A 25,302-nucleotide genomic window follows, 5' to 3' on the forward strand; every position below is an offset into this window, starting at 1 on the left:
GTGAACACAGTCTCTCATGTTTGAACAGTGCTGAGCTGCATAACAGAAAGTGTCTCCTCCAGCTCCTTCCCAGGTAGAGAAACTCAGTCAGTGCTGGATTGTGAGAAGAGTTTTCTCCACCATCCCAGCATCCTACATTCTGCAATGGAAAGGGAAAAGATAAGACTGAGTAAGGCTGCGAGGGTTTAAATCCTCATAAGTGTCACGAAGAAGCACAGGAAAGCTTAAGTAAAGAAGGTCCTATGTCTTGCTGAGAGTTTGTTACGATGCACTGTTAGTGAGGGAGATGCTGCTGAGAGCGTGGCACAGCACGGCAACATCTCTTTTATCAGCAGCTGGTGCCTTCAGAATCCCAACCCCAGTAGCCTTGTTGGCTGTGATGATAACTGTAACGGATGGTACAGCTATTTTTCATCAAATGCTTGTTAGTCAATTTATTAGATTCCTAATATACTAATGCACTCATTTGGCAGGCATCTCGGCAAACGAGACTTGCAGTGGAGTGTACTCATTCAAAGTCATGGTAACTCGCAGGTTGCTGATTTCTCATCAGCACTCAGAAGATAATTTGCAAATGTGCCATTTATCATTATGCGCTTTGTAGAAGCATATCTCATGAATGGGATAAATAGATAAGAGTCTAATAACGAACGTTTCCTTCCCAAACACCATTACCATCTTCTAGAGTATTATGTTTTATATAAATTGCACATACTGCACCTATATGTGCATCAGAGTTTGCATGTGCTACTAAAGTAGCAGGGGACACAGTTTTTTAAGGATGACTAATTCATTTATTGATCCCTCTGCTGAGGGACACAGGGTTGGAGTAGATTAGATGTTGTCTACTGAAAGAAATAAGACTTTTATTTGTAGTAGTTTAAGAAGCGATAGGCATGTTTGGACTTTTTCACCATGAAAAGCCACCACTAACCTTCTGGCTTTCCTTTTCTCACTGGGAACATCTGTGAAAAGCCCCCAGTAAAGCCAACAAAAGGATTATTCAGAGGCTGGATGGTAAGGATTGTATGGCAGAGGTTGCTGAAGGAGCATTTTTGCTTCCACACCAAAGACAACAGGCTGTATGGATACTCTGACCTGGACTGCTGTTTGCCACTGCATTTGACTTTGCATCGATGACCGCTTTTTATTCGCTTGTTCACTTTTTACTAGGAAGAAGTCTAAAGTAACAGTAGCCGGGCGATCAGTCTGCAAATGTGATTCCTGTCTCCTCTTGTGACATTCAGGGTGGAAGCCCTGCATACAAATCATTGCTACTTATTTTCGCTTCTGCAGATGTGCTTTTATTAAATGAAAGGTGTAACAAGAAGCCCAGCATAGGAAGAAGCCCTTTTGCCAAATGGCTCTGTGTGTTTAGCTCTGCGACTGCTTTCCAGCAGAGCTGGGAAACCATGCAAAGATATTGATAATTGATTCCGTTTTATATAAGTTAAAAACTAGCTTTTCCCTCCTAGTGTGAAGGTAATGGGTTTTGTCTGGAGAAAGATAATAATCCTATGAACCATTTCTACGCCCTCTATTAAAGAATAGTACAGCTTGCACTTGAACATAATGCCCATGTCAGCTCAGCTTTTTAAACATTCATCTTAAAAGAGTCTTCAAGGGCTGAAAAAAGATCTTCCCCAGACACCAAGCTAAGTTTGAGGAACTAAAAAAGTCATAAGGATCCTGTCAATTAATGTATTTATTCTTATACATCTACTCTGGAAAAAGCATCTTCAGACATGAAAGCTGTTTTCTTTCAATTAAAAAGTTGTCATTGCATTTAGTTTCCATAGATAATGTAGAAGGAATTATTTTTTTCCCCTTACTGTATTGGGAGATAAATGTATCTCTTCTTTCTTCTTACTATTTTCCTCATATGAATCTTCATTTATTACATGAACAGAAAAAGAAGGAAGAAGAGAGCTAAATTGAAACCCTGCCTCCAGATTTGTATGCAAGAGGTGACTTGATTTATAAGCTTAAGTAATTTCATTTTTGTTCACACTCCTTCAATTGAAAGGCTCCCACAAACAGTGTTACAGCACTGAAGGGAAGAGATGGGAAAATTTATCAAGCTATTTATCAAATTATTTTCACAGTCTGTCAAAGTCATAAACATGCTAGAAAAAGAAACATAAAAAGTATGTTCAAACAGAGGAGCATGTCTGAGTGAGCAGCCGGACTGCAGCACAGCCAAAGAGCAAAGACACGGCCAAAGACGTGGGGACTGCTCTTGGCTTCAACAGGATCTGCCCTCAAACCCAGTCCTGGCACTAGTGGTATTAGATCCTTACTTGATGGATTATGGGGCTGAGAAAATGAAATAGAAAACATCGTTAAACAGAAGGAGAGGTCAGAGCAAAGGGGATGGACTTCTCCCCTCTCTGAGTCTCTGTTGAGGTTTGCAGATGGAGATGGTGTTGAATCTAAATGCTGCACATCCTCGGTTGGGGAATGAATCGCATCCTGAGATGGGACTCCACGCTTTGGAGAAAACAGCCTTGGAGTGGGCGTCCTTGGTGGCGGGTCTTGGGAGACAACATTGGCAAAGCAGGGAAAAAATAAACAAAAAAGCAACCGAGATTGAAGGAACCAGTCTAGTAAGAAATCTTTAATTTCTAATGAGCTTTAAAGGATTTGCGAGAGTTGATTTTGTTTTTTAACAAACCAGTTCAAGTACATGCCTTCAGATTATAAAAGTACCTGAAATTGCCTAGAATATCAGCATGCATAGCTTGTTAGTATTTACATATATTTACATAGGAAAACAAGAGAAAGATCTACAGTTATTTACAGTCTACATAGGAGAAGAGAAAGGCAGCATAATTGTATTTCCTAAAATACAGTAGTTGAATAGTCAGCACATGCATATTAAGATATATTTGCATGATAGAACGCAAATGTTTTAAGACATACCTTTTTAACTCCCTATGCTAAGGTAGAGCATAATAAAGGTAAAATTTTTTTTGTGTTTTGTTTCTAGTCTATTTGCATCAAGTGCTTTAAAATGTTCACTAACACAGCGGCAGCATTATTTACCCTGGCAATTAAAGCAACAGTACACACGATAATTTCCTACTAACTAGCAACAAGCTGCTGGTGAATGAAATATCTATTGTTTCTCATTATCCATCGACCAACATACAGGGATCTCTCCTTGTAAAGGCAGTGCCTAAGCTATCACCATTAATTATAGAAGTAATATAAATGAGACTCTACAGTATGTACTAAATGAAATATTAACAAGGCCAGTGTCTTTGAGCCTGAAAGATGCACTAACAGGGCACACTTTACAGCAGGCTACCTATGAAAATCACACATACATAATACAGGAGTGCCTGGCTTACAGCTCTAAGCCTAGAGTTTAGAGGCCTGTTTGCTCGATCTGTATTATTGCAAAATACATTCCCTTAATTAGTTTCTGGAAGACAGAGTTAGTAGTTAATTTCTTACCATGATACGTCCCCATCATTACACCCTGTGGTTTTTCAATGCGTTGTAGTACTGAAATGTGTGTGTATGTGCATATGTGTGTGTATCAACAGATGAAAAGCAGTCTTTATTTTTAAAACCTAAACAAACAGCTTGTTAAATATTTGTCCCAAAAGGTCACTTGCTTAAAAAGCATTGTTTTGTGTAGGATTTGGGGTTTTTTTTCCACTCATATCTAAAATGAAAGTCAGTCTAAAAAAATTATCTGTGTAATGAAGGAGGAAGCCAAATGTCAGTACTGTGATGACATTCTTTGCAATACTGCGTATGAAAAAGTCTAAATTTTGACTAGTAGTAGTATTAAAAAGCTATATAAATATATACAGCATATACAGTACCGTATGTATACATACATTTATATAAAGTATATATGTAATTAAAGTTAGATACAGCAAAAACATAAAACATTTCAAGTCAGCATAAGTTAATAACAGAAGTGATTTCAACAAATTCTCATCTACATATGCCCCAAACACCAGCCAGCCCTATTCTGATGATACAGTTGCAGCAGCATATCTAATCTGTCTTTTTGGCAGGATGTGTTTATTGTCAACAATCTGTTTGCTCAACTCTTCAAATTACCCTTGCCCAGAAGAATCTGCCCTCAACTGGCAAGTTATGTGTTTCAGGAGGATTTCCAATATCCTCCATAGGATTTCCATTTTTGATAGTGGCTGACAAGTCGTGATAGGACTCATGTTTCTATAAATGTACATCACAAAATCTCAGAAAGTGGGTGGCAGAGATTTTCAGGTACGGTCAGCTCCTGATAGGGTGCTGTGATGCCCAAGGACTGTCTCTTACATGCTCTTTGCTTCTCACTCCACTGACCAGCATTGGCACATAGGGCAGGGGGCAAGCAATGGACAGCAACATAATATGGTCACCCTGATCGCACCCTATTGCACTCTGAAATGAAGATCGATAATTTTCCTCGGGGATTTTTTCCAAATCCAGAAATGAGCAGGAGCTGCAGTATCGCTCCACTGCTCCATACTAGCTTGTGAGAAGAAAACAGAAGCAATACTGGATGGGAGCAATTTGCATGCAGTGCTCAAAACTGCCACTTCAGTGGGGCAGTGATGTCTTAAAAGTGTAAATCGGGTGTGAATGGGAGTTCAGCGGGCATGTGAAGAAAATGCAGAAGTGATCTGCGGGGAAATGTGATGTGGGTGAAAGGGCCAGGGTGAGCAGCCTGCCGGGCTGCTGCTGCTCCTGCCATTGACGTGCTGGTTGGGCAAGGTAAAGCCATATGGTTCATCAAAAAAACCTTCATTTTGAAGTTTAAGATGGCTGTGTGTCAGGCTTGAAACAATTTTAAGAAGCTGATTGTGGACTTTAATAAGATACTGGGGAAAGGAAGGAATACGGTGCTCCCTGTGGGAACCAGCTCCCTTCCAGGTGCTGTGGTAAGAGCAATTAGGTTGCATGGACATAGGTATCTGGTGCTGTCTTAAACATCGTATGGTTTTATTTGAGACCTATGGGGGATGTGTGTCCTGAAGGACAGCTGTAGAGCATGCAGAATATTCTAAGGCAGCTCAGATGCCTTAAGACCCACGTTAGGCAACTGAATGCCACCCCTGGTATGCCATGCTGGCTCTTCGTAGCATATGCAAAGGGTAGGAAAGATGAACCCATGGATCACCCTTTCAGGGGCTGGTTCCCTCCAAAGCATCCATTTTTGAAGAATTCGATGGTGTTTTGGCTAATAAGAGTTTTACCAAGTTCTGTGTGAGCTGGGCAAAAAGAAAGGGAAGAGACTGGAATAGGGCCTGGTGTAGCAGACAGCTTCACAGATTAAAGAAAAGTTTATACAATAGAGAAAAATAAGGATGATTTTAAAAGGTAATTACATTTTTGTCAGATATTTTTGTCAACCTTGTTCTACACCTTCTAAACATTTTAACAATGATTTATAATATAACAGTTTATACTTACACAGTGCTTTTCAACAATAAGTGTGAAAGCACTCCAGAAATCTGAACTTGTCCTCACAACACCCCTGTGAGGTGGGTCAGTAATACTACTCTCCTCATTTTACAGCTGGGAAAAGTGAGGTACATGGAGTTGAAGTGACTTGACGAAGTTCACTAGGGAAGTAAAAGTTGAAAGAGAAAACCAACCCGGTTCTCCTGACTTGACGTCCTGTACTGTATTTCTTTTTCTCCTGTGGAATGATTGCAGACAAGCTGTTTGACACTGGATGTTGGAAGTTGGAAGTTTTCAAGAGCTATCATTGTCGTAATTGAGAACATAAGGGGTGTTGCATAACACAAACAACATGGTGCATTATCAAAATACATTTATTACAATGGACACATTTTTCTTTTGCAAACTTAAAACCCAGAATGTAAGTTAAATATAGTTGCATATACTGAATAGTTGAAATAATCACTAGGTCTTAATGCCTCGGCAGTTGAAAACAAATCCTCTTTTGTGAACTACTGCAGTTTCCTTACTCAAAGAACATAGCACACTTATCTTCTATAATGTATGTAAAGAATACTGTAAATGTGTAAAGGTCTTACTGATGCTAAGAAAAGTTACAGCCTGAAACCAACTATGCTTTGCAAGTAGAAAAGTTGATGGAGTTTTGAGTCGTCGTAGTTGGGAATTAGTTGAAAAAGGCATACATCAGAGGAAAAAAAGCAGACCTTATAGATTTCGGTTTATCCGTTGTATTATCTTCTAAGAGATGCTTTGCTGGTTTAAATGTGGTGATGGGGGAAGGGGAGGTGGTTGAGAATCTCTGGTTTAGATGTGGTTGGGTGAGACCTTTGAAAAGACTGTAATTACAGAGTCAGTTCAGGTCACGTTTTCCTCCTGGCACTTGGGTGGAGATGGGACCTGAAGTCAACTGATCCCAATTTGTTATTTAGATTGTATTTGGCAGCTTCAAAGTTTTATTTTTTTAGCTGCAGATATGATTTCAGTTTATCATACTCACCCAAAATAGCAAAGGCAGGTCTCAATTTCATATTTCCTTGCTGAAAAAGCAATCAGGGGATCCTGTTTTCTTACAGGAGACTAATACATACATATTCTGAGTGTTACTCATGAGATAACTGTGCATCTGGGATTGATCTGAGTAAGAGGACTGCAGCAGGAACTGAACAGTTCTCCTGTCATCTCACATGTGAGACTAAAACTTGTTCATTGCATTTTACAAAAAGTGACTATTCCTCACAGCTCTGAGTTACCCTGGTAGGAAATGGAGCAAAGTAACGCCTGGCATTGAAAAGTATCTTCCTCAGCTATGACTGGCCTCAGACACAGCCAGTACCACCACACAGCTCTTAAGACTGCTCCTAAAAGCACTTCAGACACTGAGGAATCCTCAAGGTTGAATGAGGACATGAGGATTTTACACTTGGTAGTGTTTTTCAGAAGAGGTCAGTCATCACGCTGTTCTCAAGGACTGGGGTTTGATGGGAAAAACTACCAATTCAAGTCATCTGCTGAAACTTTTTACCATTACAGAGAAAGGAATAAGTGTATTTTGAGAAAACTCTGTGCCACAATCCCAGCTGGGGGTTGCTAGCAGTCCTGAAAGGAAACAAATCCATCTGAGGGCAGTTTTCTTCCAGGAGAGAAGCCAAAGCTGGGCTGCTGAGCCGCAATCTGGAGCTGTGGCTCCCCAGCCTGCTGCGGGCAGCCCGTGGCCAGCTCAGCCGGCCACGCAGCACGTCCCTGCAGCCACTCGCCCTGAACGTGGACGTCAGGCTTGCAGCAAGCTGATCCTCAGCAAGTGCCAATCCGTGGAGCCTCAGAGAAGGCAATGGACCTGTGCTGATTTACACCAGGTGAAGAAGAGGCTTGGGGAATATAAAATTGCAGCTGTAGCTTTAGGGTTTGGTTTGGACAATTTGGAACGGATCATTGTGGAAATAGGCTCCATAAATTTTGTTTGTTATTCCAGGGAGATTTTATATTTCTCATCAAATCAGGAAATGACCATTGCTGAAGCTAGCTGGCGGAGAGTTTTTCCCTCTCTAGCAGAACGGATTTGAACTCTTCAGGGTGCTTTTCAGAGGCACAAAGAAGGTATGGGAGACCCCGTTGGTTTCATGATCTGGAATATGTTCATACTACCTCATCTCCACACTGCTGTGTAATGAGTTATTCCGCTATAAATGGTATGTTCACAGTGCCGTTGTGTGGATCTGATATTTTTTTGTTAGGGATGTGTTGGCTTTGTCTAATAGTCCTGAGATGAATAACAGGAACAGCCTGAAGAGTTTTAAGGAAGCACTTGCCTTTTTATTTCACTTGAGCTTTTTGCTGGCCCTTGTCACAAATGGTCACCTTTCATGTCATTTTGAATTCACCTCTTTCCACTGGCCATCTTTTAAAATGCACTGTGCTAAACTTAACCTCAGGCTATCAAGATAACTGGCCTTTATCCTTAATTTTTCGTAAGAAAATAAAAACCTCCTTTTCAAAGAAGCTGATCCCAGTCTCACTGGCAGGCAATGCTTAGTGCTATCTGTGTGCCCTTAACAGAGTTTAGAGTGGATCTTATTCATCTGTGGTTGATAAATATATAGATAAGTTATGGCTTTGTTTCTATTATTTATATGCTTGGTATGCAAACTTGCTTCAGAACAGGGATCCAGTTTTAGTAAACAAACACGCATTTGAAAGTAGACAAATCTGAAAACTAAACATTAACTGTGTAATGTGTTTTCTTATCAGGAACATAAATGGTATCTTAGAATCCTAACGGATGCATTACATATATTAATGAGGGCTTTACCGTATACTGTATCTCAAGAACCCCTTTTCTTTTACTGTTAAGATATTCAATATGAATTTGTATTCAGTGCCATCAGTTATAAATTGACAGCTGGCAGTTATGAAATAAGTGCCTATGAACTAGTAGCTACTTAGTATTTTCATCTCAACAAAGGATTTTGGAAGGATGGATAATTTAGATCTTTGAGCCTCAACTATAAATAAACAGCAACTGCTGTATAAATCCCACCCTGCTGCAGTTGAAGATTGCATTACAAAACTGACAAATGATTTGCGGAAGAGAATGATGAACCCTTATTACTAAGACACTCTTCAACTTAATCCAAAACAAGATTCCCGGGTAATTTTACGTATGCTAGAAAGATTGATAGCGTGGTGCTTGCCTAGCAGCTTTCAAATGTTTGACTGGATCGGAAATGGCATTGAGGCATGATTAAAGATTCAGTTGGGCTTCTCACAAATTCTTTATCCTGTGTATTCATCATTGCAACCCACTGCCTTTGTTGCAGGTTAAAGAAGGCTGACCCCCAGCTCTGGTGATTAGCACCCTGAACAACTGATGGACGTATGGAAAAAAAAATGTTTAGGTTGCCCAGTGCTTTTAGCATTGTTTATCAGTTGAAAATGGGGGGGGGGGGGGGGGGGGGGAATACGACACGTTAGACACGTTAATCACAATAGATCAGGGAGAGTCTGTGACAACTGACAGGCTCATTGTTTAAGACATTTTTTAACGAAGTTGTTAACATTAATTCTTTTATATAGTACTCTAATCTTCTTCAAATTATGTTCTGACATGGCACAAACTGCTTGGCATTGAAAGTCATTCAACAGTGATTAAAGTGCTCTTTTTATCGGTTTAAGAATGTTTCATCTTGTATCAGCAGTATGGAATTGTTTACTAATTAGATTCCCTAACATCCTCTCCTGTCGTATGCTGATGATATGTGAACAGGAAAGCTGATGAGCAAAAAATTAAAACTTGTTATTAAACTGTCATAAGGCCTAACATATAAAGATGTCATTCAAAAGACTGTTCATGAGGGATAAACAATATCTCCTGAGAAACTAAGCAGTTTCTCAGCCTGGCTAGACATGGCTGGCAGCGCAGGCATTTTGCAGTTGTCTACAGCTCTGGCTCTTCCCAGAGGTTTGTGGTATCCGAGTCATAGATGCAAAGGAGGAATTTGTCCCCTGAGGATCTTCCCGTTCAGCATGGCATATATGGGGCTCCTAGGCATCCCACTTTGGACAGGAGGTTGGGCTGGAGACCTCCTGACATTCCTCCCAACCCAAATTGTGATTTGATTGCTGCGATTCTGTGACATTTGTTCCTCTCTGTCCTTGGGCAAGTCACTTAGGCAAATCCTCAGGTGTCTGAATGCAACTAGCTTACATTCACCAAAGGAAATTAGATGCTTAAATGGCTTTGAGAATCTGGGATTTACCTTCTGTTTTGGAGTTTTGCTGTCTGAAGGAAACTCCTAGGTTTGATGAGTTCATCTCTGTTCATTATTCTGAGATATTAAAGCTTTACCCTCTATCAACGAAGGGATAAATATGACTGCATTTCTCTTAAGTAATAAGAAAGGTACTTTTCTTTCAATGGTAGAGCCATTGAACTTTCTTCTTCTAAAACAGCCAACATGATTGAAACATTTAGAAAGAAGTAAAGATATACACAGCCAAAAAAGCAAATGGCACATTGCTTACATCCAGTTCTCAGTGAAACACTGGAGGCATTGCAAGATAAAGTGCTTTGGGCTTCCAGCCACATAATCTTTTATCGCTTAAAGAAAATATCCTACGCTCACACAGGGAAAACTATTCTCTTCTCTTGGAGTCTAGGTTGTGTTAATGTTCGAAGTATAAAGCACTGCTGTCATACTGTGGGATGTTTTTCTGCCTGCTGAGAATTTTGTTTAAAAGTCGTCAAATTTGACTCATTTGAAAAGATAAATTATTGTTTGGTTTGGATTTTAAACTGCTCTGATAAACTTCCATTTTATGAATTAGCTGAATTCTATTAGAGCTAGCCTGAGTTTAGCTTGGATGGATGGATGCTTTTCAGCAATAGCTTAAGGGCTCTCACTCTGCATTGAGCAATTTAGTTTAATTTTACCTTTCTAATAAAAGTCCAGTTGAATTGCTTGCAAAAAACTAATAATACTCTTCAGGGGCTTTGAATCATTCTAAACAGCTGAATACAGTGATCATACCTGTGCTGTGGAGCTTTATAGGATAGTTCAAATGAGCATAGGAATTTTATTGTTCTCTATTAATATTATTTTTAGTAGAACTCTCTTCCATTTCTGCTACTGCCTTTAAGATACTTTCTCTCTTTTTAAAAAAGATATCGGTTTAATAAGAGGATTACTATGTATTATACTAACTTTAAAAATATTTTGGTCTGTTGATAAATATATGCCTTTCAAAATACTTAATACAGACAGTTTTGGTTTACCTTGTGATGGGAGATCATTTCTAAGCTGTGGAGTCATCATTATCAGTTTAATCCCATCTTCTGAGAAAAATGCATGTCTTGCAAACAAATATTTGCCATTACAAAATTGAGATGCCTCAATTAAGGAGAATTGGGGCTTTTTAGATTGCTTGCTGCCCTTGAAGGGTGAGAATGCAAAGCAGAGGTCTTCTGCAGGTTGACCCCCTAAGAGCACCCTGAGTTTCCTTGGTTGTGACAACGAAAGGCCAGAAAAAAAGGACTGGAGGAAAATCAAAAATCACGAGATATTGAAGCCTGTTCTCTTTCCCCGTGAAATTATCCTAATGTGGCAACATCTTTTTCAATCATACTTGGCAGCCTTATTATTCTGATTCCTATCAGCTCGTAATTATTTACCACAGAAAGGACTAAGATGTACATAAATAATCATAAGATGCCAGATAAACTGTACTGGTTTTAAATTAGTGTTGTGTCTTGCTATGCGTCCTCACCTATTATTTTTAATTATAGTTTACTAAGCAAACTAGCTTCTTGCCCTCTTTACGGCTATTCTGGCACCGCGCTTTTAATCTGTGCCAGGGAGTAGCCCATCGCCAGTGCCGGGGTGCTTGTCCCAAGCCTGTGGCCTTGATCTGCAGGTTCCTGTTTGAGAAATTCAGAGAAACCCATTCTTCCTCTCTGAACATAAGTTCACTTGGTATTTAAAAGCAAAAGAAAAAGAAAGAAAAAGAAAAAACCTCCTGATCCACAAAAGCCTCTAATCTACCTGCTCCATTTCTTAAAGCATTATAAGACATGAAAAATGGTTGTTACAGAACAAAAAAAAAAAAAAAAAAACAAACCACTGGAAAGCCTTGTGTCTCTGTAAAATCAGAGCCTCTCTCTGCCTGCAGCAGATAAGCATTCTTACAAGGCAGCAGTGACAACTGCCACAGTGAAACTGTTGATCAAAGATATATAGGCAGGTTTGGCACCAATCCCGACTGCACTTTACATGATAGGTCTTAATTGGAGTGCCCAGGTTAATTTTGTACAAGAGGTTTAAAAAACCCAAACAAACAAAATACATATATCAGCCTGCACTGGTGGTCAGGATTAGGAAGCAGGAGTACCCGAGGGGTATGGTAAGTGCTCTCTGTTGCAAAGGGAAACCAGGAACTTTTGAGGTGCTGCTTTTAAACCAGACTCAACTGTTCTGGTTTCAAACATCACCTGGACAGACCCTGCCCCTTGCATCAGGCCAGACTCTCCTTGCTGCCCATCCAGGTTCTTATTGAAAAGGGGCAGAAGACCTGGGACTGGGGCTGTGGTTCAGGATTGTCTTTTTCTTTTCTTTTGCTCTAAGAGGAAAGGAAAAGAAAAAAAAAAGTCCTCCCTAAAGTGTTTTGTAAGTAAGTGTCCAGCAGGCGGGCAGCACCTTCAACAGGATTTCAGCCTTGTCACCAGGCTGGTTACCCTGTCAGCCACAATGCTTTTCACTGATGCTTTCATAAAACGCAGCTTCAAAGGACTGCAGTCAAAATTACAATGATAAAATATCTCTATATATATTTATATAGGCTTTTTTCTCTCTCTCTCTCTTTTTTTTTTTTTTTTTTTTTTTTTTTTAAATTCCAGCAACAAGGAGCTGCCACAACTGTCTACTGTGCCACGGCTGCGGAGCTGGAGGGCCTGGGAGGGATGTACTTCAACAACTGCTGCCGCTGCCTGCCGGCGCAGGAGGCGCAGGACGAAGCGACGGCCGCGGCCCTCTGGGAGCTGAGCGAGAGGCTGATCCAAGAACGAATTGGCAGGCAGTCCAAATAACAGGGAGCTCCTGGAAGGATCAAAACACACGAGTGTGTGCACGCTCGAAAACTGCCAACACTGGAACCTGTCCAATCTTATCATCTAGAGGGTTTCCATATACCTCAGATACAGATTAACCAGTGTTAAATGAAATAATAGCAGTCACAACATAGCGAAAAATGTTAAGTACTAATGGGAAATGGGGAATACTGCGGGTTAAAGGGACAATGCGGCTTCCTGGGGCTTAGTTAGTCCTGGTTCTATTTCTTTTGATTATAGCCTGTTCAAAGTGTAACCCAAGGAGGCATCTTTTGTCTTATTTTAGAAAAGCAATGCTGCAGATATTTTCTGTTGTTTTGATTAATGGTATGTACGCAGCCCAATATGGGATTTCCTCTTTATTTTGATAATTACTGTCTGTTAGGCTTTAGGTATTGATTGGGAGATGGTAGTTGTGTTGATTCTTTTTCCCTACAAAGATTTTATTGGGTGTGGCAAATAAAAAGATTATTAAGGAAAGAAATCTTTCCTGCCCTTGACTGCTGGCTGCAAATATATCTGCTCTGTCTAGAAAAGGAAGGTGCAAGAAGACATCTGAACAGAAATGGTAAAGTCGCAGCCAATTAAATATTTCTGTTTTTTTCTTAAAAGATTATAATAAAAGATACGTTGTAAACCATTCCTTAAATACCGTCGAGTTAGCAAAGATGATGTTGTCTCCTTAAGAACACACAGAGCATAATCAGGGGTTTAAATGGTATTTCTGTCCATTTCTCAGTTCACAGTTTTAAGGAGTTCTTTTCCTTTGAAAGTTCACAGTTTCTCAGTTCTCCTGATACTGTATCCCATTCCAGATATCTTTTTTTTTGTTTGAATTAAAATTCAATAAAACAACATGCTTGCTTGAATATTGTCACCGGAAGAGAAAGTTTGTCTCATTTCTGCAAATGTCTTAGTTCCTTTTTTTTTTTTTTTTTTAGAAAAGAAAACTTGAGGAAAAATAAAGAGCTTCTTGTCGATGCCAAGAAAACGCTGTTTTTTTCTTGTTTCTTTCTGAGTTCATTTTTTGTATTTTGTGCTTTGTAGCTGTCTTCACGCCAGAAGGTTGTCCTAAGCCATCCCCAGTCCAGCATCACATTTTCTGTAGACAGAATATAAACAAATAAATAAAAGGGCACAACGTTAATAGAAACTTATTTGTTCCCCTTATTATTTATGATTTACTGCTAACAGTCTGCCTTCCATGATTTTTCTTGTCTGCAATCATAATGCATTTGATTAGTTGTTGAATAGGTGTTACAGCCAAAGCACACATTCACCTGGAAGAAGTAGACATCGCATCCTCCCATCAGAGAACCCACCACACTTCTGTAAGGAATTATGATATTGCAGTGTAACAGCTGTACCTTACAGTCATATGTTACAATTTGGTTTGACTATCTTTTTTGAGTTTACAGCTAATTCTAGTTTAGTGTGAGCTCTTCTCAGGTAAGGTGGTGTTTAGTCTCTTCTGCCCATAAGGATTGAAATATCTAGAAGTAGAGTTTCAATCTGTGAAATTAAATTTCTTCTGAGTGGACAGGGGGAACCTGGGAGCCACTGCCCTCAGATCTGGGGTGAATTAGCTGACTTGGTTTTACACAGAGAAAATGAGGGGTTATCCCCCAAAGCCCTTCAAGCTCTGCCCAAGTGCTGCCTAAGCCGCTCCCTACTCGGCCACTTCCTTACCTGTTGCCACAGTCATTCCTAAAAAAGCTGTAAAAATTTATGGCCTTGCTTATACCTACTGTGCCACCAGGGTAGCAACATCCTCCAGTAAATAAGAAATCCTGCCCATGTGTCTTCCTCTACTATCTGCAGCAAGCCCCTTCCCCAAGGCCAGTACATCCTAATGAGCTTGCTCCTGCACTGAAATATGTGGTGGAATAAAGAAATAAAAGGGTCCGTTCCAGAACAAACAACACCTCTTTTCAGCCTTTTCGGGGAAAAAAAAAAAAAATAGAAAAAAAAAGTTATTTCTTGTCTCCTAGAAGTGTTGTTCAGTCTGTGCTGGTATTGTGTAATGTCTGAAAACTAGTAGCATAGGTTGAAGTGTTTGCAAGTTGAGGTGATGGTTACAGTCAGATTCCTTGTGTTGCCTAGAGTTTAGCTAGGAAGAAAAACTGATTAACTTCTGTCACCTGTGCAACAGCCTTCACATGTCCATTTTTCTTCCTTTTCACAGCCAAACAGAATTACTCTCATATAGCAATAGAGCCAGTGTACAACAGCAGAGCTTTGCATCAGAGCTCGGCGTTGCTGGGTTAAGAAGAGGCAGTAATTACGCAATGCTGGGAGCGCTGCACTCCCCCGAAGGCCTGGGCCTTACGCTCCATTTAGGCAAACATTAATAACTGATAATGAACACCCTGTCATTCCTTATTGCTGAAATATTGCATGCTTTTATGAGAATTCAGTACTTAAAGAAATTGCCTGCCTTCCTCCAAAGAGTATCTGGGAGGTGGTTCTCCTCCATACATAGCTCACTATTTCAGTGTTATGAGGTAAAAGCATTTTTAATGTTAGCATAGTTTTGCATTAGTATGAAGCAAGCTACCCCCCTAACTTCACTGAGTTGGTCGGGTTCCTCTGGTTCCTATTTCTGGTTAATAAATATTTATTGACACTGCTGTATCACCCTGTCTAGAATTTCACTGTCATAATTTTATCCAACTCAGATAAAATGACTTGCTCTATGTTTCTTTCTTTTTCTTTCACTCTTTCTTTCATTCTCTATTTCTTTTTCTCTCTTCTTTCTTTATCTCAATTTTTCCTCTCCCTCTCTCTGTCCTCTTTGTCTCTCACTCTCCTGTGTTGAGATAGACAGATAGACAGCCTAAAAAAGCTTTTTTTTTTTTTTTTACCATTTTCATTCCAAATAAAAGAATGGCACAAAGCTCCAAAGCATTCGCTTCTATTAGAAACACTTGTGAAAATAATTTTTCTTGCACTCTCAGCTTGGTTTCAGCACAGGAGGGATGTGCAAGGAACATTAAAAAGGAAAAGCAATTAAAAAGAAACAGACTCCAAACCCTCCATTTTAATATCCTAGATGTGCCTAAGTCATTGGCTTTCAAATATATTTTGGTGTAAAATTTGGCACATTTACAGCCGGTCAGATTTATTTATTTGACTGGCTTACATTTTTCCGGTTGATTTACCTGAGGCAATGTCTGTGTGAATTACTCCACAATGCATTGACTCCAGTGTTCATTAAAGGTAGTTAAGTGATCTTGTGTCTAATATTAAAGCAAACCCCATTAACCTTAACTAGTATCATATCAGCAAAACAAAAAGAACTGAATAAAGCAAAATAGATTGGGTATTTATAGTTCTTGGAAAAGATCCAGCAAACTTACATCAAGCTCCTAATAGTCCTAATGAGCACTTGCTAGTTATCCCCATAAAAAAAGGAGGAGGCTGACTAAGGGCTGTGTCTCTGATGCACTGCTCAAGCCCCAGAGGACTTTCTGAAGGGGAGGCGCTGGAGGGCGATGCCGCAGAGCATTTCCCACCCACATGCTGAAGGGCGTTGCTTGACCCTCTCCCCTCTGCTTTCCTTCCAAAGTCAACATTTCCCATTTTAATGGTGATTTTTTGCCCTTATATGGGTGCCCTGGATCTGCAAGCCCATGTAGGTGAGCCGGCAAACTCCCTTGCTGGGAATGAAGAGCCACCAGCAGCTCTCAGGGAAGTGGAGGTGCCCTTTCAGTCAGTGACAGCTTCCACTGCTCTCTGTGCAGCAGATGTTGCCTGTGGTCTGCCCTGGAAGTAACTGACTGCTGGGACCTCTACTTGCAAAATCGGGTAGAGGTGAACCAGCAGAAACCCATGCCAAGTCTTGACTTTATTTCCCCCCCCACTTTTTCTTTTGACAGCTGGAAGACAAATTTCAGATATTCTCAGACTAGGTAGGGATTTTTATTAGAGAAAGTCTTTCCAGCAACACTGCAATAATTTGACTTATATCAAGGTTGAATAACTCCTTGTCAGGTGTTAAGCTCATGACCTTTCAAGCCAAACACACTTATACTAACCAGTTTACCATTGGAATGATCAATATCTTGTAAGTGAGAAAGTCTAGACAGATCTTATTTTGTCCTTTGGTATCACTTGTGGCTTTGGAATTGATCATTATATGTGGCTGGGGAAAAATTGCCTATACATTTCATGCTCTGTATTTATCTTGACAAGGTTCTCTAGGATTATATTTTCATAATCTGAATGGCAGTGGAACAGCTGCTCAGACTGTGCAAGCCCTTCTTATCAGGCTGAATTTAAGCTACGGTAATTACTCTTTCTCCTTATGTATTTCTTTTTTAAACAAGCGTGTACTATACATTAAAATGTATGGTTGGGACGTCAGGGGGCCATGCTGAGAAGCCTGGAAAATGCTGCTAAAATGTATTTCTTTCCATCTACAGTGGCTAATGTAGGCTTGTATTTTATCCTAAATGTAAGCCCATGTCTGAGCATGCATGGTCTCTGAAGCAGGATTCCAACCTATGCAGAGAATACGCTGGTTTATAAACAAATCTGTTGGAGTCAAGAGACTGGAGGCAGTTTAGGAAAATCAGAATAAGCCATTGGTAATACCCAACAGTAAACACAGTACTGAGTGAAGCCTTCAACCGGTCCCTTTGCAAAAGGTTCCTTAGTGAAACCCGTCCCCATCCACGCCCTGGCCAGGAGCACAGCACCCAAACGGGGGAGTCTCACCCCGAGCTGGCTGCCTCCTTCAGCCTGCGGTTGCGGAGAGCCGTGCCGACGCCAGGCACTGAAAGTGCCTCCATGACATGGGGATGGACGCATTGAAATACGGCAGACAGCTGAGTGCCTGTTTGATGATGTCCCTCACTATGGGGTGGAGGCAATGGGAAAATAGAGAGGTATCTTGAAGAGAAAGAATGTGCTGCGGTTCTCTTGATTTTTTTTTTTTTTTTTTTAACAGCGCTAACTATATTATTTACTAGATTCCTTTTCTGTGCTGTGCTTTTTCTTTTCTCCCCCACCCCTGTTGCGTTTGCAGAGTACTTTCCAACGGGTGTTTCGTGAATTAGCTTCATGCTTTAAAAGAGAAGATTGCTCTGGCAGAGAACAGCATAGTTGTAAAAGTGTCAAGGTGTTATGAATGTCCTGATGATAGAGCCCAGTTGTTATCTGCTGGGTAGTGAGGGAGGATAGCTAATGATGTGCAGCATGTAAACCGTTTGTTGCTCTAATCCATCTGTGTGGAGAGGAGTGAAAAAGAGGGGCGAAATCCTGGGAAAATTACTTGGACAGCTGGAGATAAAGTGTGTACTGATGGAGTCATCCAGAGGTAGCTGTCAACATGAGCTGTGTTTGCATATAATCCAAGCGATGCACAATGATTCCTTTTGGTATTTTTTTATGGGGGTTCATGTGTCTGTGCACAGACCTTAATTACTATCCAGTATCTCTTACCAACTGGGCTTCAGTTTTAAGTGAGGAATGTGATTTTAATCAATTCGTGGCTAGGTAGTGAAGTACTACAAACAGACCAAAGCAAGACATACGGATCCCTTTGGAGGACCTGAATTAAATGAGAAGCAGTCATTTTATTAATTCTGCTGTGTTTTATAGACCTTTTATATGGAACATTACCCATACAACTTCACTATCTAATTAAAAAGGGCTCTTATCAATTTGCTGGGCAGTTGCTTATGCAAAAAAAAAAAAAAAAAAAAAAGAGGAAGTAATATTTTTTTTTGTGTGTGTCCCGGAAAATCATTTACGTTAAGGGGGTACAGAACAGATCACCAAATGCCTAGTGAGACTATTTTGGCTGTTTATCTTCACTCTTTTAAAAGAACTGTTATAAAAACTGAACATTAGCCAACGCTTTGGGACCGAAGTCTGTACTATGCACATTGTTCATATGGAAGCCTTATGCAGGTCTGGTGCAGTGCCCGTGGATATGTGAGCACAGTCTAAATTAGGAGCTTTGTACATTGGATTTACACGATCCCTCCTGGCAAAGCAGGCACCCTTTTCCTTGAGCTGGTGTTAGCCTTTAACAGCGGCGGTTTGAGCAGCTCGTAATATTCTTACTGGGGATTGAGAAACGTGTGTGATGCTTGCGGGTGTGAAACATGTAAGCTCTTTGCAAAGGGAGGGAGAAAAAGCAAGTGCATGGGAGCCACGCCAGTCCCAACTCTGATCATCACATCAACACATAACTAATGGCCTTAAAATGGACTTTGCCTTTTGCAGGCAGCCTGAGATGAAGGGCAGGAGAGATGGGGAAACGTTATGGAAATGGGTAGCGCCTTTCCCTGTGCAGCCTTCTGTGCTTTGTGCTGCTGCCTGGTTTATGTGCGGGACGTGGCTGAAGCTATCCCAGCACCTGAAAAGCAGGATGGAAGGGGAAAAAATGTCTTCTAAACCCCTTGCACCTCCATAAACCCTAACTTTATGTGGCGTATTGGATTTTACAAGCACGGAGTCTGCTGGGAGCTGTCTGCCGAGCACACAGTTAGCAGTGATTGAACACCAGCGTTTTAGCATTTTGACTTAAATCCAGTGTAAACTTGTAAGTGAACTGCTGGCCTGGGCTTGGTCTCTGGTGGACAGCAGTCAGCAATGCATCACAGGCTGCACAGCCCATGGAGCGCTCGGCCGGCGGCCGCGGGTCACAGTTCAAAAGAAGCCTGAAATTTTGCTTCAATAGATCCTGAATTACTTCTCATCCCAGGGAAAGCTTTATTTCTCTCCCTCTCTTACCCTCCCAGCATTGAGCTGGTGTGGCTGGAGAAGAGAGGAGAAAGGGAGCTGGTACTGAGACCATCTCAAATGTATCTGGACTACAAACAAACCAGAAGTATTTTCCTTCCAGCAAAGCTGTTCCTTTAATCTTTATGAGCAGGAGAAATTCATGCATTACAGAGGCACAAAAATGAAAAGGGAAAGGCGGGTGGGAATAGTTGCATTAGAATTAAACCCTGTTTTTAATATGACACCTGTCAGACTTATTGTTAAAAATATGGAGAAAGGCTCCCTTCAGAAATAATAACATTGCAGCAAGGTTAGTTATAACATGGTGAGTCCTGTCAACAGCCGCAATTAGAAGTTGTTTACCATTGAGCAAAACAGCTCTGCAGCATCGGGGCTGTATGGACATTACGTGTTGTTTCAGCCCCAGCCAAGGGCTCACAGATAATCCTCTCCTCCAACACAGCGCCTAGCCGAGACGGGAGATTCTTCCCCGCAATCACATTATTTTCCTAATGACACTATCACCCAACCAGGGATTAAGTGCTGCTTTACAGTCAATGAATGGTGTCACCAGGTTTAGGCTGCTAAACAATTAAAGGGTCAATTTACGGCGTGTTAGTGGGTGGGGGTGAAGGGCAGGGGAAAGGGGATGACTGGCAAGGAGAGCCCCTGATAAACAGGAGCTGTCAGAGAGCCCTACCCTGCAGGGGCGACTATTTCTGTCAGCTGGCTATTAAAAGGCATCCTTCCCTGTTGCAATTAAGTCCCTCCGCTGGGCCAGCACGCCACTGCTGCGGCCACCCGGCAGAAACCCCCTTCTGCGGCGGCTGCCAGCTGAGACGCAGTATTTGTAAGTCACCCGGCACTAGTAGTTAAACTCAGACCACAAAATTAATTTCATTTATGCCTTCAGCCAGATTTCAAAGTAAGGCTCTGGAGACATAGGAGAAATTAATTTATTAAAAAGCAATAGCTTGATAATGCACATGATGATAGAATAAATGAATCTGTTCAATATCTTATAAAACAGTTGGCAATCACATAATAGAGCATTCATTGTCAATTTAGTAGCTTGTCTCATTATACTCTGCAAATAGTAGTAAAATGGTGTATTATTCATGAACCAACATGCTTTAATTACTTTTAGTGCACATTTATTTTTTCAAATGTAATATGAGTTAGATTCATCTATAACTGTAACTCAGATTATGAATCTTGAAGCAGCAACACAAACTGGAAGAGAAATTTTATGAGCTCAGGAATCCGTTTCTGGGAAGTTTGTAACATTTCTATGTGCTGTGAGAGCAGGTCCTAAAATGCCAGCCTCAGATATTGTGCCTAAATTGGATTATAGCTGATGATACTTTAATAAATACAATATTATTATTTGATAATTTCATCAGATGTAATTTCATGTTTCATCATTTATTAGTTGGTTTGGGTTTTTTTCCCTGCCATAAAGCAAATCCCTAAATCTAATACAGTTTATTTGTGGGCTTTACAAATAGAAATTGTTTGTTACCACTCCCTTCTTGGCTTCACAGCCACACACTGTGTCTTACATACATACACCCAAGGTCAGTGAAAGTCCACTGCTCATTTCAATTAAAATGTTTGCGAGGATTTATATGTAATAAACTGATCTTGCCCATAATAACGGGTTTCCCTCAGTCCGTCTTGCCACTGCTAAGTATAATGTTGCAGCACATTGCTGATTTCTATGTACATAGAAAAAAGAGCACTGTAAAATAAGATGACTTAAAAATGCAATTAAAGTGTAAATCTTTACACCCATTAACATTTAGGGTCCATTAGATTACTTTGTCTTTTACAATATTAAATGCTAAGATGTTTTGCTTTTGTTCCGTAACAGTATATTCTAGTTCTATTTATAATACAAATGTAATTTAGCTCCCAATAAATCCTGGCTTTAATTGGTTATTAAGTATGTGCTACCATGTCATAAATTTCAACCGCAGAATTTCTTTTTCTTCCTGTTCATCTCTATGGCTTTGTATTCTGGGGTCAGGTACGGGGTTTCACACCATCATAAATATTTAGCCTATCTGAACATCCCCCATGAGAAAATTGAAGGGGTGGGGGGGCATCACCCTAACGCTGAGCCCTCCAGTGGGTGCTATGTGGGAGATGGGGCTGGCTGTCACCCCCCTGGAAGCAGAATCCAGCCTTGTACCTGCCCACAGGGGATGCAGCCATTGAGGTTTTAACGGTTACCCCATGTTGGACTTACACAGGGACTTCATCGACTCTCTGCCTGAGGGGAAATGCTCTTGTAACGTATTTGTTCTCTCCGCAGTGACTCGAGGCACAAGTGGCTGGCCTCTGGCATGGGCTCTGTCTCTCCTGGGCAGGAGATGAGGTTGTGGTCTGATGTACGGCCAACACTGGAGCTTTGGTGCTAATAAAGGTTGCAGAGGGTATAAATCAGAGCCGAATTTCACTCTCTCATCCTTGATGTTATCTTCTGCTTTGAAAGGTGTCCAAACTATGGCTGCACAATTATGACTCTTTTCCTCAGGCCTCAGTAAGCACAATTTAGACTAGTTTTATTGGTCACCAAGGATGAGTTTCTAAGGTTTTTTAGATTCAAGAACTGGGGTAATAGCATTGTGAGGGCATGGCCCAGTTTCCTTTGTAATCCTGATTTCAGTTCCCAATAGTAACCTGAAGCCATGACTGTTTAATCCTTAATTCCTGCCACAATTAACATCTCATATTCAGGAGGACTTCTTTGAGATTTGGAAGGAAATCTGTCCCCAGCTAGGTCAGCCCTAGCTGGTCTCTTTACTAAATGGGATGGGATCCTTTTCAGCTTGAGTCAAATACTGTAACACCTCATTTAATGGGGCAATAGAGCAGAGAATCTGTTAGCTGGCTCCGGTCGGATGCAGTACGAATCAACAGCCTTGCAATTAGAGCTAGCGAGGAATGCAAGCACACAAACTCATAAGCTACTAATGAACTATTTGAGCAATTCTACAGGTATTTATATAAGGCTGAGACAGCATCCTCAGCTGAAGAGCTACCCCTCCCATGTATTCCCAAGGAAGCTGTAACAGAAGTGAAATTTCTTTATGTAAATACAGGCAACACTGAGAGATCCACATTTTCTGCCATCGCCTCTGTGCTTGTTTGTGGGTTGTGCTGGCAAACAAATGGGGCCTGTTCTGCAGCGACTCCATTGCATGTCACTGACGACAAATGTCAGTTTGCTGTCTCCTCACCAACGTTTTTACACTTGTGAGTGCATAACCACGCCACCGCAGATGAGTCAGAAAACAGCTTTTCTATCCTTTTTTTTTCAGCACCCCTATACCACCTTGGCCTGTTCACAGTTATCCTGGATTTGCCCACCTTCATTTGCACAACTCTGCGCTAAATCCCGTCTGGCCATTCCCCTGCAGGATAATCTTAAAGAGCACCTCAGTTTAGCTGAGCATGTCATCCCTTTCTGTAGGCCCTGGCAGGCGGTTTCCAGGGCAAAACCCCTTTTCACCAAGAGCTCCAGCACATCAGGCTGTGACCGAGAGCAGCCGAGGCACCGCTGCAATCTCACCTGCATCCCTACGGCAGCATTTCCCCTACTCCTTCTTGCGGGTCAGCCGAGCAAGGTGTAATGGTAAACCTGTGGTTTGCACCACCACTTCTCTGACCTGGTTCCCAAATATTCTTAGGAGCTATCAATAATTTATATGAACAATCACCTTGCTTTATTCCCAGTTTGCAAAAACTCCCCAAAGCTAAAACCAGGATAGTGACCTGTTTGTTGAAGTGCTAAAGCAGCTTAAGTGCCCCAAACCTGAGCGACAAATGCCATTGCACGAATAGACACTTGGCTTAAGCCCTGCAGAGGCCATCGAAGTCACTGACCATGCGTACCCCTGAACTCGTGCACTGCAGGGCTGAGTGGCATGCATAGGGAGGGCTGAGCAAGGCTTGGGATTTAAAGTAAGTCTTTACATGAGATTATTATTTCACTCTGTAAATTGCATATGGAGCATTTGAATCAGGCAGACTTATAAAAACCACAGAAAATAACTACCTCAGTTTGTCTTTAAATTATTTTTTTTTTAAAAAAAGGGAATGAAAACCCCAGCCATGATGATCAATTGAACTAACTTCAAACAACTTTTACCAGAAAATTAGTCAGTCAGTCATCTAAATATTTGTTTTAGTTCCATGAGCAAGTACAAATTACAAAAAAAATTAAAGAAATCATTTTTTCCAGAGCATGAGCCACAGTCTTTGCCTCAGTGGTCTTATTGGCTGATTAATCCATATGTTTACTGCACTTTGAATGAAATACAATAGTTCCGTTTGAATAACCTGATTAGTCTTAATTTCCTAATTTTTATATTAGTCCCCTGGTTTTGAACCCTTTGGCAATTTACAACACTCAAAGACTTTCTCAGTTGCAGAGCAGTTGTTCACATGGATGCCATTGCTCCTGAATGTGAGGTTAATGGCATCTCTTGTACCGATGCACATTCACAGACACACTCCCATGAATATATGTATATACATGTACAAATGTGTGTATGTACACATATATATCTCTCTCTCACACACACACATTCATATATACACAGACACTTTAATGTATGATTTGTTTAAAACGCTTTTGTTTCCCCTGCAGTGTCTGCATTTTGAATCACCTGAAATCTGAGTATTGCTGAATCACTTGGACCATAATCCTGGACTTGACCATGGCTATTTCTTTTACTGCTTTCTCCTCTGACCCACCATCATTATGCCCTCTATCTGAAGCCACTGTGTCTTTTTTTTTCTTTAGATGAGGAAAGAAACAAAATGAAGAAATTCAGTTCTTCATCCTTTGTCTCCAATTTCTTTTGCACTAACATTTTTATTGGATTTCCTGCTTGCCTGATTAGTTATTTTATACATTACATTTACTATAGAATTTTATATCCTTTTATCACATATACTTTTCAGTTTGACAACACAAATGTGCCCCTCACTGCTAGAAAATCTAAATTTTTTTTTTTTTTTCAGTTTTCCAAAGAAACCTCCATATTTAAACCAAGAAGCACCTGAAAATTAATGCAATTGTAACAGAACTCAGGATGAGCAGAGATCAGGTCAGATGCTCAGTACTGAATCTGCTCCAGCTCACTTTGAAGCATCTGTTCATGTGTGTGGACTTGATAGTAAAATGCATAAAAATGGATCTCCTAAAGAACTCCTAAAACAACCCATTGATAGTTAAACCTGTAACCACAATTAACTTCCAGGAATCACATTGGTGGCCATGACAAAATTTATTTGCAAACCACTGCCTTAAAGTATATGCCTTACTTATATCACTGCATATCGTCACAGCTTATTAAGATATAAAATACAAACACAAACTCCCATACACTACTAGCCATCAGGAAAAGAAAGTCTTCAGGTTTTGTTGACTGCCCTAAGTTAAGAACCAATGACTTTAGCTTTCTAAATTTTGGAAATCTGAACGCATCTGCAAAAGACAGCAGATGAAACAAACAAACAAATAGGTCCATAATATTAGAAATTGCTTCAGTTGCTTTAAAATGTTCATTGAACTAGCAAAAATATATTCCAGTCCTCCTTAAAATTAGTTCTTGGCTCATGATATCTGTTAAATTATGTGATATATTTTCCCCAGTGACCCTGGATGCGTCTGGAGGTCGGTGCTCCAGAGTTCCTGGCTATCTTTATTGTCCCTAACTCACTTTCTTTCCAAGCCTCTTCCTCCGTGCCAACAAAAATATTTCTAGTCCTTCTATCTTCAGCAGCTCCCTCTGTCAATGCGTAACAGATAGACAGTCTTTTCTGCTGAGGAGTAGGACCAAGTGCTTGTGGCAGTTGCCAATGGGCTGGATGAGTGTGTTGAAGTGATTGCAGCCCAGGACAAATGAAAAGAGTTGCAGAGAACAGGAGAGCATCTTAAAACTATTCATGGCAAGGGTTTGTAAGGTGGTTTAGTAAAAGAACCACATGAGCAAACATTTACACTT

General features: G+C 40.6%; 2 protein-coding genes across 3 annotated transcripts in view; one reads left to right on the forward strand and one right to left on the reverse strand.

Annotated features, from left to right (window-relative positions):
* The window catches only part of WWOX (WW domain containing oxidoreductase), a 529,888-nt gene extending 516,468 nt beyond the window's left edge, over nt 1-13,420 (forward strand). Inside the window, exon 9 of one of the 2 annotated variants that reach the window (XM_074912958.1) lies at nt 12,338-13,420. In XM_074912958.1, coding sequence (XP_074769059.1) covers nt 12,338-12,526 — 189 coding nt within the window. In that variant the 3' untranslated portion in view covers nt 12,527-13,420. The remainder of the gene's footprint in view (nt 1-12,337) is intronic. The other variant, XM_074912959.1, reaches the window with a different exon arrangement.
* A 130-nt stretch (nt 13,421-13,550) lies between these two features.
* MAF (MAF bZIP transcription factor) overlaps nt 13,551-25,302 on the reverse strand; it is a 192,375-nt gene continuing 180,623 nt past the window's right edge. The window contains exon 3 of the mRNA XM_074912962.1: nt 13,551-13,649. The gene's annotated coding sequence lies outside the window, so the exon portion shown is untranslated. The remainder of the gene's footprint in view (nt 13,650-25,302) is intronic.

Source organism: Athene noctua, chromosome 9 (assembly GCF_965140245.1).
Source record: "Athene noctua chromosome 9, bAthNoc1.hap1.1, whole genome shotgun sequence".
Classification (NCBI taxonomy): domain Eukaryota; kingdom Metazoa; phylum Chordata; class Aves; order Strigiformes; family Strigidae; genus Athene; species Athene noctua.